The sequence below is a fragment of the Corella eumyota genome, chromosome 5, assembly GCF_963082875.1.
Source record: "Corella eumyota chromosome 5, kaCorEumy4.1, whole genome shotgun sequence".
Taxonomy (NCBI): domain Eukaryota; kingdom Metazoa; phylum Chordata; class Ascidiacea; order Phlebobranchia; family Corellidae; genus Corella; species Corella eumyota.
In genome coordinates, this window is record NC_137494.1 from 4,632,043 (window position 1) to 4,647,422 (window position 15,380).

General features: G+C 26.8%; 1 protein-coding gene and 1 long non-coding RNA gene across 12 annotated transcripts; both read left to right on the forward strand.

Moving 5' to 3' along the window:
• The first annotated feature begins 660 nt into the window (after positions 1 to 660).
• LOC145752663 (uncharacterized) lies at positions 661 to 8,743 on the forward strand. Of its 8 annotated transcripts, XM_082568971.1 has the most exons (14): positions 661 to 1,274; positions 1,766 to 1,905; positions 2,710 to 2,798; positions 2,924 to 3,072; positions 3,387 to 3,551; positions 4,544 to 4,606; positions 5,059 to 5,109; positions 5,224 to 5,283; positions 5,403 to 5,465; positions 5,879 to 5,935; positions 7,113 to 7,277; positions 7,631 to 7,696; positions 7,924 to 7,954; positions 8,121 to 8,743. In XM_082568971.1, exons 1-12 carry the CDS (start codon positions 1,214 to 1,216, stop codon positions 7,684 to 7,686), a joined length of 1,119 nt encoding a protein of 372 aa, XP_082425097.1. In that variant the 5' UTR covers positions 661 to 1,213; the 3' UTR covers positions 7,687 to 7,696; positions 7,924 to 7,954; positions 8,121 to 8,743. The 8 variants fall into 8 exon arrangements, with proteins under 8 accessions (XP_082425097.1, XP_082425098.1, XP_082425100.1 ...); XM_082568972.1 differs by lacking the exon at positions 7,924 to 7,954; XM_082568974.1 differs by lacking the exon at positions 7,631 to 7,696 and having other exon boundaries at positions 662 to 1,274.
• Positions 8,744 to 11,908: 3,165 nt separating this feature from the next.
• Positions 11,909 to 14,366, forward strand: LOC145753005 (uncharacterized). 4 transcript variants are annotated; one of them, XR_014283803.1, is made up of 6 exons: positions 11,909 to 11,971; positions 12,061 to 12,276; positions 12,542 to 12,904; positions 13,044 to 13,241; positions 13,591 to 13,656; positions 13,859 to 14,366. It is a non-coding gene; the product is annotated as an uncharacterized LOC145753005 (long non-coding RNA). The 4 variants fall into 4 exon arrangements; XR_014283802.1 differs by having other exon boundaries at positions 13,044 to 13,656; XR_014283801.1 differs by having other exon boundaries at positions 13,591 to 14,366.
• Positions 14,367 to 15,380: the final 1,014 nt, after the last annotated feature.

Genomic DNA, 15,380 nt, shown 5'->3' on the forward strand with positions numbered 1-15,380 from the left:
GACTGGTTATCTTTCTAAATCAGGTCCTACTAGTAGTTACCACACAGTGACTATTTACCACACAGGACGCGTTGACTGTTTGTTGACTGTTTTTTTGAGGATATCGTCATTTGATTAAAAAAACAAATACTGATAATGACAACAGGACACTTCTTTAGCTCCAGCCTTAATCCTCTTTGAAAAATGCCGTTAGTTCTTCTAAATACAAAAAAAGATTAAAAAATGTCCTTATTTTTTTTGTGTGTTAAATGTATAATTAGTAAATGTAAAATTAGTGTGGTAATTAGTAGGAACGTTCTACATCACATACCCAATGATCAAATTTTGTTAATTTAACCTTTTTTAATAATTGTGTTTATATTTTAGAAGGTTTTTACCATAAATTCCAAATGTTAAATTTAGCTATAATCTTTTTTTTTCTGCCATGTGCTTCTATCCCGGACTTGTTTCTGTTTTTAAATATTTGGAATCACTGAACGAAAAATATTTGGAATAAATATTTGAAATCACTGAACGAAATATTCAGTGATTCCAAATATTTAAAATTTAACGTATAGAAAAATAAATTATAGATCATAGCTGAAATAATAATAAATCAGTAAATTTAGCGGCATTTAAGATAACCCAAGTAGCTGATGAGAAAAATCAGTTGAAAAATGTTAAGCTGTGGGGCTACTTTTAAACGTTTGCCGAATAGCACTAAAATACGGGGTGCGGAAAGTTGATGGGTGCAGGAAATGGCGAAACCGTCTTTAAACGTTTATAAAATAAAAGAACGTAATATTTATACCTTTTTCTTATCATCCCTTAAGTTTACAGTAGATTATAATCAATCACATTTATCCCTTACCCTTTTGAAAATACCGTATTCATCCCGCAGCAAAGTACAAAAATGCCGTCACGTCCCGCATTCCGCAAATTTTTGTTAACGTTTACATTCAGCATTGTCTCGTTTGCCGTAATCACAGACAGCCAGAGTTAAAATAAATTTTAACAAAGTTTTATATGTTAAACTTGTTATATATTGATTGTAAATATTTCACGTGCAGGCATTAGGCATTGAATTCCATTTTTTTAATTTTGCAAATACAGATATTACAATCAGATAATTATTTGTTACCAAACCTTTAATGCAGTGTTTGTAAGTTTTAGAAATTAAGCTTTATTTTTATCAAGATTCGTTATAAAAATTTACCTTTTTAAAAATGATAATATGTTTTTGTGGTTTAAAACCGGTTTTGTTGCAGTTTTACTGATTTTACTCAACATTTCAGGTAGGTTTTCCCTTTGATTTATTGGTAAAAATAAAGACAGTCTGACATTCCACAGCCTTAAAATGTTTGCAAACCATTAATCAGTCTTTAAATGTCTTTGTCATTTTTTGTTTATTGTGTGGACTTCAGTTTTTTAACTTTGTTAGCAATTTTTTCAATTACCAAAAATATTTGCTTTTTGTTACTTAACTTATAAAGTATAGTTAGTTGTTAGTTTATACTCAAAACTGGAATTTTAAACTGCTGTTGCTATGGATTCATGTCTTTCATAAAATCTTTTGCTGGGCAGATATTGTTTTTATAATATACTGTTGTAACATATTGACATAATTTTTTTAAATTTGGTGATATCCCTAAATTTTATAATAGAAAAACTAATATGCATATATATTCACTTTTTAAAAATTGTATATATAAGCTTTATTTTATTTTGTAAAAGTCTGGTTTAAGTGTAACAGGTACTTTAAAAAATTATCACATGTTTTTTTTAGATGTGGGACTTTCTCAAGACATCGTTTCACCAGTAACTGGAGAACCAGGCGCAAGATCATTTGGATCCAATTTAACATTAACTACAACTGCAAGTTCTTCAAGTACAACTTCATGGACATTTACTTGGTCAATAGACAATGTAAGATTTATATTGTAGAAATTGAAATAGAACTTAAACAAACTTGCATAAAATATAACTGGCGAGCATAAAGCAGCTTATTTTCACAAGCAAAATTTTTTTACATAAAAAACAACTTTAAAACAAAAAATTTGCTACTGGGCCAGTTTTATAACACTAGATTGGCATGCAGATGCGCACAAAGTCGCATATTGGGTTTACTTTTTTGGCGTAATTAAACATTCAACATTTTTTTAATTTTTAAAGTATCTGCTTATCCTATTTAAGAGTAACCAAACTGTAAAATAACAAAACTCACATGGTTTATTGAAAGGTTGATGCAATTCTTATTTTTATTTTATCAAAAAGACAAAAATTTATAATGTTATTTTGCTCAACTGGCCTAGTGTTTCTTAGCACAAATTTACAATGTAAGCTTAGCTCACATAAATTTGTTTGGTATACTTTATTTTTTTTTATAAATGCTTTAGTGCAAGTTAGTAACAATGTTTGTTAGTTACATAAAATATGTTTTTAAGAATTTTATCTGCAAAATTCTGGTCCCAAATTTATGACACGCAAAATGAAAATTTGTATTTTTTGTAAAAATGACATTAATTAATTTACAGGTTTAAAATTTGATATGAAAAAATAGCGTTAATTACACATCCTATAAAATCAATGCTACTAATATGTTTTTTTGTGAGAAAGAAAACATATAAACTTATTTAATGTGTTTTAATCGAAGATACCAAAAAATTCAACCAAACCCAAGCCAATTGGTGTAATATATTAAGGCTAATAAAACAATTATAATATTTTTAGACTGTTGTGGCAACAATTTCAGTTTCAGTGACTTCTTCAAGAACGGTTGTTTCAATTGTGCCAACAATATACCAACCAAACATCGTTGTGTATGTGCCCATATTTAATATTTGTTTTCACATTTTGCATATTTTTTAATTAAAATAACTTTATAAACTTGTATTGCAAAAAAACATTGTTTTTAAACTCAAATTTTTTTATTTGTTTATTTTAGTCCGAATCCTGTTACTTCAGATTATTCAAACATTACAGCACAGTTAATATTCAATCCCTTGGACTTAGCATATAATGAATTGGAAGTTAAGGCAGATTTTAGCCCAAGTATAGGTTCAAGAGCAGAAACATTTATGTTGAATGTAAGAGGTATGTAATTGTTAATTTAATTCATTTGCTCATTTTTGTACTTTTTACTATTGTTTGAAATTCGCAAAAGTAGTATTAAAAATTTATATTACTATAACTAATAAGAATCAGTAAGTTAAAACTGAACTTTACTTAGGAATTTTTATCTGAATACTCACAGGGACCTAAAATGGTATCAAAAATTACAGTTTCTTATGAAGCAGTAGTGCACAACTTTTGCATCACTTTCTATTTGTTTTAATTTTTTTGTTTGCTGGTTTTAATGTAACTAGATTTTTTTAAGTTAACCCAATAAAAAGCAATTTAAAATTTAGGGTGTGAAAATCCGAACCCTATGTTGTATGTCATTTCATCAAATGATTCATGTGGCTTTCAATGCTCTAGAACTTTTTCATGTAACACAGGGTACACTGGAGCTGATGTTACAGCAACTTGCATGGAAGATGCAGCATGGAGTGTACTTCCTAGTTGTACCCAAAGTAAGTTGTAACTTGTTTATAAATATGTACAGACTAACTAATGTGAAAAGTTTAGAGGGACCAACCATCAAAGTAAACCTAAAAATGACAAAGCAGTTGTATACATAAAAACATTTTGGAGTCCCTTAGTACTTTTATAAATACAAACTGAAAACTTTAGTAATTTTTGTATTGGGGTTGATCCTATGTAATTCAGTAGGTTTAAATTTTTCAATGTATGAGACGCTAGAACTTAAAAAAACAAGTTTTTTTTAAACAGTCTTTTTAAAAATATAAATAATTCACTTACAATTATAAAGTTGCATTTGTGCATCTTTTCTGTGTGGTTTTAAATATACTAACCCAAATTCTTTAATTTTTTTTTAAAATAAGATGTGATAGATTTGTTATTATTGTATACACAAATTATTCTTTTACTTTTGTGAAGTGTTGGTAGCATTGCTTTAAGTTTAATGTAGAGGTATTTTTGTTTTTCGTAGATTTAGCGTGTTCATGAAATAGATTTAGCTTGTTCAAGATTTGTAGAAAGATTTTAGTTAATTGTTTTATTTTTTGGTAACATCGTTGTCAGCTGTAACTAAACAGAGGCGGTTCCAGCAATAACACAACGTCCATCTTAATATATTTAAATGTTTGTTATTTTGCCGATGAAAAATAATATGTCAACGCTTGTAAAATAAGTGTAAAATGTTTATAATCAAGTAATGCAATTTTATATCATATTTAATACAAATGAAAATAAGTTTAGGCTTTACACCATTGTACAACTTAACTTTTCGATTTTACTATTTATTTACAAGATAAAATTATATAAACACACTTTTAAACAAGATAACTTACTTTTATTTTAATATAATTTTTCCATATTGTTGATTAAAAAAGTAATAAACAATCGCTTCTAAATTTAACCTTTTTCAAGTTGCTGCAACCGCTCCATGTCACAACTGTTTCATAATAGAATAAGTTTTTTTTCATTTATTTTTGTAAACTAGTTACAACTACAGCCATCCCAACTACATCAGCTCAACTTTCAACTTCATCAGTCACAATTTCTGGTACGTTAACATAGCAATTTATTACAAAACTAAATTGGAATATATATTAACAATCAGAATATATTAGTACATTTACTGTTAATTTAAGTTGTATATAAGGGTTTTACCCAAAATTGCTTTATTAATAAAATATTAATTTATTTAAATGTTTTAAAAAATAATAAGTACAGTGGCAACAGAAAGGCTAACTACAATATGTTATTTTTATGAATTTGTTATTGGGTAAAGCTAACTGTTTTTAACTATAAATTTTGCATAAAGGGCACTATTAAGTTTTCTTTGATTTTGTAATAAGGTAAGTTTTTTAATATTTGTTGTAAATAGCAACATTCTCATTTGTGGCATTAATTTTAGTATATATTTAGTTTTAACATTTATTTTAGTTCTGTTGGTCATTAAAAGAAAACAGGTTGTCCAAAAAAAAATTATTTTTATTGTTTTTAAATATATAGTAAATGATTCAACTACAAAAGACTTTACTAGCAATACAACACAAAACAGTGGTATGTTTATGGCATGTTAAAATTTAACCACTCTTGTAATATTCACGAACAAGTTGTATTTGTCCTCGTTATTATCATTAGGTGTTTATCACAAGTTGTTTTTATTAAATATAGTTTTTTACTCAACAACAGTTTTAATAACGATCAACACCACGCCAAATACTACACTTAATGGTAAACTTACAAATAAATAAATTGTACAATATACGTTAAATTGTCACAATTTGATTTGTGTGTTAAATGAAAAACAATATGTATGACAATTTGTTTAAATATATTTTGGTTAAATTTAGTAGTTAACTCAACGATAAATGACACCACAAGTAATACTACACCTAAAACAACACAGAACAATGGTTTGTGTATAACATCATAGCAAATTTATTTAACTATGCATCTACTGCTGCAGTATGTAAATAACAAATACAACAAATCACCTTCGTTTTTTATGTTGGGCAATATTTAACTCTTCTGATACTATTATATTAACTTTGATTGCTTCTAGTAATGTTAATGTGTATTTATAAGAATATGAACTTGCATAATGGTTGAGAATTATTGCTTGCTCTATTTTAAGTTTCCTGGCTTTGCTTTAAACTCAGAAAATGGCATGCGCATTTCTCTATAACAATTTTTGATTTAAATTATCCAAATTTAAAATGTATTTTTGTTTAAAAAATTGTCTTTGTAATTGGATAAATTTTTTTTTATTTGGTATACTAGTTAAAAATAATTTTGTAAAAATTTTTGTTTTATTGTTTCTACTTAGCATCAGTGCCAACTACAATTAACTCTAACAATGTCAGCAGCACAAAACCTAGTGATGGTATGTCATTTATATTTGTTCGAAAAGCGAAACCAATTTAGTAACAAAAAATCATGGTTGAAATAGTTTATGTTTTTTTTATTTTGTTTTTTGCATCATTTTTTTTGTTTAAAGCTATTGATGTTCTGTTCTTCTAAGCTTTAAAAAAGAATGTTCACGCTAAACACAAAGTAAAAAAGACTGTAATTGCAAGGCAAAGATTATATATGTAAAAGTGTTTAAACTTGTATGCAAAGTTAGATTGTTTTTGAGTTGGCCTATCTCACTGGCAACATTAGAATTGTTTTCCTATAACATAAACCTAAAAATTTACCTTATTTACTATGCATAAACGTTATCAAATGTTTAAAATAGGTAAATTGTTAAAGATACTAAATTGTAGGGTCACTAAAGTTGGTTCATATAATTTAAAAAATACTTTTGTCTGTTTATTTATTTATGTTAGATAAACAAAAATCCAACAGTAAATTTAATTTTGTTTAGATTTTTAACAGGAATTCCTATAGTACTTATTAAAGGTAATATCTTCAGAAACATATCATGGTGTGTTTTTGCAAAAAAAACTTTAATTACATGTAACTGATTTTAAAAATTAATTTTGCGTGGCATGAAATAATTCTGTTCAGTTATATATACATTTTAATTTGTAACTGGTGTTTTAATTTTTGGTGCAAAATCTGATGCCCTATTCGAAAAACGGTTTTATAGTTAATAAGGTTCACAGGCAATTGTTAAATAAGATATATTATTTCCACATTTACATATTTATAAATATTTGGTATAACATTTTTATATTTCAAGTAGCGTTAAAAGTATGAAAAATCCATTTATTACATACAGTGTTTTAAATTTAATTTTTGCACTTAGTATTTAAATAAGATAAGTATAAATCTTGTAATGCATTGTTTGGGTCTATTGTAATAAAATTAGTAATAATTTTTCAATTATTTTTTTTTAATTGCACAGCATTTAATTTAAAAATTTTGGGCCTATACACCCTCAATATTTAGATAAATTAATTAGTAATTCAATAAGCTTTTCTTTTTTTAAGTAGTAATTTTTTTAGTAGGCTATTAAATTTTCGTTCAGTAAAATTTGTCTTTAAGAACTGCACACACAAAGCCCATATTTATAAAAAAAAACTAATATAATGCAACACTTGCATTTACATTTACAGAATGTGATGCATTATGTTCACCTGGAGAAATAGCTGGATTAGTCATAGGATTGATTATCTTACTTATCTTAATATGGTTCATTCTGGCTGTCTGTTGGCCAAACTTAGCATGTTGTTGTTCAGCCTGGTTTATAGCATTTAGAAAAAAATTTCCCTGCGTGGAAGGTTAGTATTTTACTTAAAAAAAATAAGTCTGTTTAAACATGTATAATCTTAAATTACGAAGTTGCTTTTAACTAGTAATTAACTTTAAATGCATCATACCATTAGTGCTTAAAAAATTTTTTTTTTTTAAAATAAAAAGTAGAGTATATAATATGGTATTTCTATTTATTCTTTTAGATAGTAAAATTTTAGACTAATTATTTTGTTTGTAATTTGCATGACAACTAATTTTGTAAGTCACATCACCCTTTTCCTTAAACTAACTACTACATGTCATGCTGAACATTTTATTCTTTTATTTTTTGGGTAACTATGTAAGGTGGCCTTATATTAATTATTTAACCCAATCACAGATAGTCCAAAAAATAATGGGAAAATATCTCCAGGTGAAGATACAGAAATGATATAACTTTAAAGAGGTTTGTTGTGCATTAATATAGGAGGTTTTATTAATATCAATTTTATAATTTCAAGATCTTTGTTTTTGCTTTTGATAATGTTATTGTTATGTTTCAGGAAAAGGGTGTGGCAAATATAAAATTTTTTTGTGTTAAATTTTTTCTGAAACTTAAATTTTTTTTTTAAATTTTCCTTAAATTTCTTATGTGTGTACCACAATTAATAACTTGGCTGTACTTTTTACCAGATTAATCAATTTCTTGTCTGTGCTGTAAAAGGTTGGTTTTTATAGTTTAATAGTTTTATTTTCCAAATATTAGTGTCAAGTCTTTGTGAATATTTTTTGATTGATTTGGTTTAAAGTATCAAGTGTTTTGTAGATTTTTAACCTTCATTAACTTATGCTTAAAAAACAAAAAAAAAAGTTATTTTTGTTTTGAGTAGATGATGAAGACGATAAGACTGAAGTACAAACTACTTTGGAATATATACCCCCAAACAATGAAAACAAATAAAATTCTACACCAGCACAAAAGAATTAAAATTATGTTTAAATACTTTAAGTATATTGCGTTTTTTATATTTTATAGCATATCTTGTTTTAGCCTATTAAACTATGTATTAATATTTTGTCGATTATAAATCGTTGTTGTATTTAAAAATGTCTTCAATTTTAGCATCTTTTTATTTTTTAAGTGCTGTAAATAATTTTTTTTTTGAACCTGAAAAGTTTTTATTTTTTTTTAACTTGAAAAGTTTTTATTTTTTTAACATAAATTTTTTTTTTATGTCAAAGTGCTGTTGTGTGGTTTGTTATTTTTAAATGGTAAATATACTTAACAATTACAATAACTGCATCAATTTCTAACATCTCTTTTGCTGTAGGTCCCTCTTTTTTTAGTAAAAAAATCTAATGTTAAAACATACAACATTAAAATTAAAAAAACATTTAAAATTTTTTTTTTCATTTTTTTTTTCTGTATGCATCGCGAAATTTAATAACTGTGATATATCCAAAGTTCAATAATTGTTATTTGTAGGTATTATGTATAATAAAATTAACACGCAACAAACATGTAAGGTTTTTTTTGCAAGGCAATTATAGGAATTGTGCAGTAACTATATATTAATCTTAAAATTAAAAAATTACAATACTTTTAAAGCTTAATTTTGCATTGGTATAAAGTTTAAATAAATTACGCATATATTTTTTATTATGTAAGGGCCATTATGTTCTTGTTTTTGTATAATAGATTTCACTTCTTTGGGTACCAAGCTATTGTCTTGATGTTTTATTTCCGTGTATTTCAACGTCAGCTATTGATTTGATCCGCTATCAATTTACACAAAAACATCACGTGAGCTTTTATACAAAACCAGACAGCGAAGCAAAGTTACAACACCAGCAAAATAAAAAAGACGAACTAACAAATCGCAAAAATACAATTCCCGTTTTTTTTTCTGCTTTGTAAACAACATACCAAAAGTCAACACTATTTGAATAAATCCTGTTGGTGGCTTATAAACTCAGCAACTTAGTCTTTGTTATAGACCAAGTTTTTGTTGGTTGCTAAGTTGGCTAATAAACTTAGCAACCAAATTTTAAAAGGCATTTGGTCTTTGTTATACGAAGGCAGATAACATATACAAAAATATTTTTTAAATTAAATTCAAAATCGAAATTGTATTGTTTAACTTTTAACGGCTTACGTGATTTTTTCAATTAAAAAAAGGGATGGGGAATATAAATTTACAATCTTGTATAGTTGTAAGTTTTTACAGTTGATCGCAACTATAACGCTCCTGAATAGAACAAGTAACCTGATGCGAAGTTTATTATTGAAGAAACCACTAGTCCACTGTTTTAAAGCCAGACAAAACAAACTTGTCCGGGCAAAGTCTATTCACTTGATCATAATGTTTGTACGAAAGTAATTATTTTTGTAACGTAGCAACAAAAATAAGAATTGTAAATACAACGGGTGTTTTTGCATGGTTAATGAAAATTGTATAGTCGACAAAATACCCAAAGTGCTCAAATTTGTTTTCAAAGTTTTTCTCAATGTGTTTATACAATAGAAGTTTATAGTATTTAAATGAGGCCCAAGGTTTAAACAACTCCTGAAATTCCCAGGGTTTGTTTTGGTAACGAAGGTTACTAATACACACACACACAAACACACAATAATGGCTTTTAGGTTTCTATAGGACCGCTTCGTAGTTAAAACAACAATGATTCAATATTTATAAGAAATGTGGGTTACCTATCTGTTTGACAATTATGCAATATTATGTTTTTAATGGTATTAATTTATTAATTTAAAGCTTTGCTTGTTTATAAATTGACTAATTAAGTGGGAGATCATATTTTATAAGCGTCATATCCTTGCAATAATGGATTAATATCCTGGTATTCGTTACCACAAGCTGCTAAATGCTTATATATGTTGTGTGTGTAAATATACTTGATGCAATCAATTGTATAAATAAATATGCAACTGAAAATAACAAACGATTAGCAGGGCCACAAACAAAATATTTGGAAAAGCCCCCGTGTTTTGCGTGAGCGCATACTTTACCGTATAAGCAATTGTCTGAATTTTACATGCTGCAATAGTTATTTATACCCTGTTAAAAATAACCGCCACACCCTGATCACGTGATTTATGCCAGTCTTTTTCCTACTCCAAGGCGACACCTACAGCTTTACATTCGTCATTGAGCTTAATATCATGATGTACGTTTAAGATTATTTGTACCAGTATTTAGTTGCAATTACTATTGAATAAAAAATTAAAAGGGACTTATATCGGTTTAATGTTTTAATAAACTTCTGTAAAAGCTTTTGTGTTTCTCTGGGTAAAAAAAAAATACATTTGCATACTAGTTTTGGGTTTGTTTTGTTTATAGCAACCGAATTGTCGGCAAAATTTAAAAAATAGGGTTTCCTAATCCTTTTTCTATTGTGGTTTTTAAATAAATTTTGTATTTTTCGTGCTGTGAAGATGAAAACATTTAATTTATTTTTATAGAAAAGCGATTTCATTTTTACACAAGTTTTTTCGAAGTAAAAGCGATAATAATTTCTGTTACCCATTTACATTTATACAAAAAAAGTAATAAAATCTTTATCAATAAATTTGTAACAAAATGAGTTGATTAGGCCGCGATGAACATTTGTTAAAAAATATATAAAAGTTTTGGTGAAGCAATTGTAACCACATCTATAATAAACACGTGATATACAACTAGAAAGTTAGGGAACAGCTAACGAGCGACACCAAATGCGAAAATGTGATTTCCAAATATACAATTACGTCATCGTTTTGGCTCCAGCAAAAATCTACATAAATGTACCTTTAACCAATTATATTTTTAGTTGTTTTTCTCTTCATAAATAATTTATTTGTTGAATATTTTAAGTAGCGCAACAAAAGTTATACTGAATTTAATTTTTTTTTATTAGCTGTTTGATTTGCTAGTTTTATTTTTTTATTTAATGTCAATTAAACATTGAAATTAAAATGATATATTTTTTTAATTATTTGTTTAAAATAACATATTGTTCAGAATATTTTTATTCGTAACAAAAATATATTTTGGCAACACTACGGTTACGTTTAGGGAAACTACATTTAGAAAAATCACCGACATTTTAGATTGTAACTTAATCCACCTGACGAGAATATATTTTCGGATCGTATGGATTGATTGACTATTAGATGGATAGAAGGATCGAAAGGGTTGGATGTGTTAATGGGTAATCTGAATAGGTGAGGGTTAGGGTAAGGGTTTAATTTATGAAAACTTTTTGTTTAATTAAATATCCGTCAAATATGCATTTGAATTATGTAATATCTATTTAATATATATTCGATTCAGTTAATAAAACTTGATCCATTAATCCGTTCGATCCGTTGATCCGTCAAATATATGTTTTCGTCAGGTAGATTAAGTCAGATTCGACATTTTAAATTCAAAACAATAAGTTGCAAAAACTTTTTTTTATTGGTTTTAATTAAAATAAAAAATATAAAATTTTCCGCTGGGTTAATTCATATTAGTGTAATAAACTGCTTTAAAAAAGTTTTAAAAAGAAACTTATTATATTTAAAGCTAAGCAACGGTAACCACGTGCTATATTCAGATGTATATACAGGTTTACCCACGTGTTTAGTGATACTGATTTGGTGCTATAAAAATTTCCAAACTGTTTTTTTTTATTTTGCTAGATGAAAGTTAACCATTGAATTTTTTTCTTTAAACGGCAAAAATATGGAGATATAAAGACACAGGTAAGTTTTATTTTATATATATTTGTTAATTGGGCAATCAAAAAAAAATGTTAATACTACTATACAAGTTATTATTTGGAATTATTTAGGTTGGTTCTTTAATTTTGATCAGATGTCGTAACTTTGATGAGAAAATTCTTGTTTGTTTAATATTGTTCAAATTTTGCGAAAGACAATTATAGGACCTGAACTTTATCTAAAATCAACACATTAAAAGTAAATGTGCTGATAAGCAGATAAGATACAGTCCTTAAATAGACATCTTTTATCTTAATACTGTTCTATTCAATCATTATTAAAGTAAGGTTAGTAAAGTTTTTAAGAAAATTGTTTTTAGAGAAATTAAATAATGTTTCTTCAGTTATTTTTTGTTGCATTAATTCAAGGTTGGTTTCAAATTTTTATACAAATTAATATTTTAGTTAAGCATAGTTAAGTAATTTAAATTTGCTATCTTCTGGTCTATATTTTTGTAAAAACAGTTTAGGCTACGGTAAATTTTAAAATATTAGTTTTTAAATATATATACACTTAACTTTTATAATAATTCATTTTATGTTTTTTTATTAGTTTCTTTTTCTCAAAATACAATTACAACTACACCATCAATTAATGGTGGGGTTATAGCAAAGGGCTATAGTGGGTTCATTGTGAGGGCAACTTTTGAAGAAGTACCTTCAACTTCAACAATATGCAACTGGGTTTATGGTGGTGAACTGGATAAACAAGCTTTTTACTATGCGGCTTTTGGTTGTACTGATCGCACAGGAGCTAGTGAGACAATAACATGCACACAAGACCCTTCAACGAACATTATTACTACCGATTTAACATTTTTAAATCCACTCTCTTTAGATTTGATTGTAAAAATGGAATGTGGCGATAGCAGTGGAGTATTATTATTATCACTAAATGTTTATATTGGTGTACAAGGTAAGAATTTAAAAAAAAATAATTACAAATACGTCTTAGAAGCCTTTTATATACCTAATACTATCTAAAAACAATAAAAAAAAATGTAATATAAAATTAATTTTAAAGAGAGTATAAGTTGTTTAATGCTCTTTTTTAGATTGTCCCACTTCTTTATCAGGGGATTTAGAGGTTGTAGTTACTTCTGGGGATGGAGCTGTTTATAACAGCATGGGTGAATTTACTTGTGCAAATGGTGACTTAGTTGACTCCAGTAATAACCTTGTGTCTTCTGCTTCTACAACTTGTCAAGCTGATGCTACATAGACTAATCAGGCAAACCGAAATTGTGTTTTGGGTAACTTTATTTAAATTTAATTTATTTAGGCTATGTTTTATAAAGTTAAAAATTTTTTACAGTAAATGAGCCAATAAAATTTAAATTATTTAGAATTAAAACATATAGAATTTAGATGGTGAAGCAAATTAGTTTATAATATTTCAAAATAATTAATTTTTTGATGTAGAGTAACTATTATTAATTTGTATGCCCTTGTGTATAATATATAGTATATTAAAAATAGAAGAAACCAAACTACAAACATTGTAAAAAACAGTCAACTGCTTTGTAAAATTAAAATGCATTATTTATAACTTGTTGATTTATTTTAATGTTTTGATGATTCTTTTTGGTTTTAAACCTATAGCAACCACCCATAGGCCCGGCGGCGGCGGTGGCCTCAACATTACCTATATCATCACTACACCGGGAGGTAGTAAAATGTATATATAATAAAATATTGGTTTTAATTCAATTGAAAAAAGTCAAGTATTTTCGCCCACTACTTGATTGTATTTAAAACAAACATAAGATTTAACATATAAAAGGTTGTATTAGCTGTTTTTTGTAAGTTTTGTTTACAAACTGGTTTATTTATTGTACAACCACATCACAATTTAAATATTTTTTTGCAGTTCCAATACAACCAAAATAAATCAGTTTTAGCTTAAGGTTCCTTATAAAATGAAAATGGTGAAGAATAAAAAATGGTCTATAAAAGTGGTAAATAATTTAAAATTGTATAAACGCGGTGCCTAATTATGTGAAATTATGTAATATATTGTCTTTAGCAAGGGTGCTAAAATAATAATTTTATGTTATTGTATATGTGTCTTAGTTAAACATGTATCAACTCAATATTAATTATAATAACCTTATTTATTTGCAATATTTAATTCTTTTTCTACCAACAAAAAAATGAGTTTTTAAATATTTAAATTAAAAAAATTTATTTAAAAAAGTTTTCAATTCTAAGTTTATGTTCAATTCTCTAAATTACAAAATAAACTATACAATTAACATAGCTTAAGTAGTCGGTATTATAATATTACGTTTTTGGTACCTTTTACCAATGTAAAGGGCGTTACTACACATGACATGATATTGAAATTTCGTGTTTTAAAAGCAAAGAGTAAAAAATGTTCGCTCAATTCTTTATTATATTAGGAGCTTTACATTCATGTATATAAATATTATATCTCAACCTATACTTTATTAACTGTTTTGATTAGGGCACTGACCTGGTATTACATTTCCATGTATTTTAAACTGAGCTATAAATATATTTCGCTCTGTTATAATATAAAGCTAAAGCATGTTTTTTATGAAAGGGTTTTGTGCTTTGTACGTAACAAATGAAAGCTGAAATTATTTGAAAAAATTACGGATTGTTAAGTTTAGTGGTCACTAAAAAATAATTTTGCAAATCATATCAAATACTAACCTTGTTTAAAGTTTAGGTAAAGTTGTGAAGTGAGTAACAGTTAGTAAATTTAAGAATACATATATTAGTAAGTAAAATATGTGAAGTTATTACAAAAGTTTTGTTGCAGCAAGTTTATATTTAAAATAAAATAAACATATAGGTTATTTTTCATTTTTTTTTCAAAGGGTTTGAAAATGATATTCTACGTATTTTTTGTTGCTTTAATTCAAGGTTTGTTATATTTTTAAACAATTTTATATTGAAATATTTACTTAGTCAAATGATTTTGATTTGCTATATGGTTGTGTCAGACTTTAGCAACTTATAAAGAATTAGTTTTCATTGTGCTTGAATTTAGAAAAAAAAACATGTTTAATCAGCTATGCGAATATTTACAGTTTCCTTGTCTCAAAATACAATAACAACTATTCCATCTAATGGCCAAGTAGCAACAGGTTACCCTGGACTTATTGTTAGTGCAACATTTGCAGAAGTGCCTTCAACAATATGCAACTGGGTTTATGGTGGTGAATTGGATACACAAGCATTTTATTACCCGTCCTTAGATTGTGTTGATCGTACTGGGTCTAACGAGGCAATAACATGCACAAAAGACCCTTTAACTAGTGTTGTAACTTCTGATTTGACATTATTCGACCCAGTTTTTATAAATTTAAATGTGGGGATGATTTGTTCGGACGGCAGTAAAGACCATGTGTCATTAAATGTGA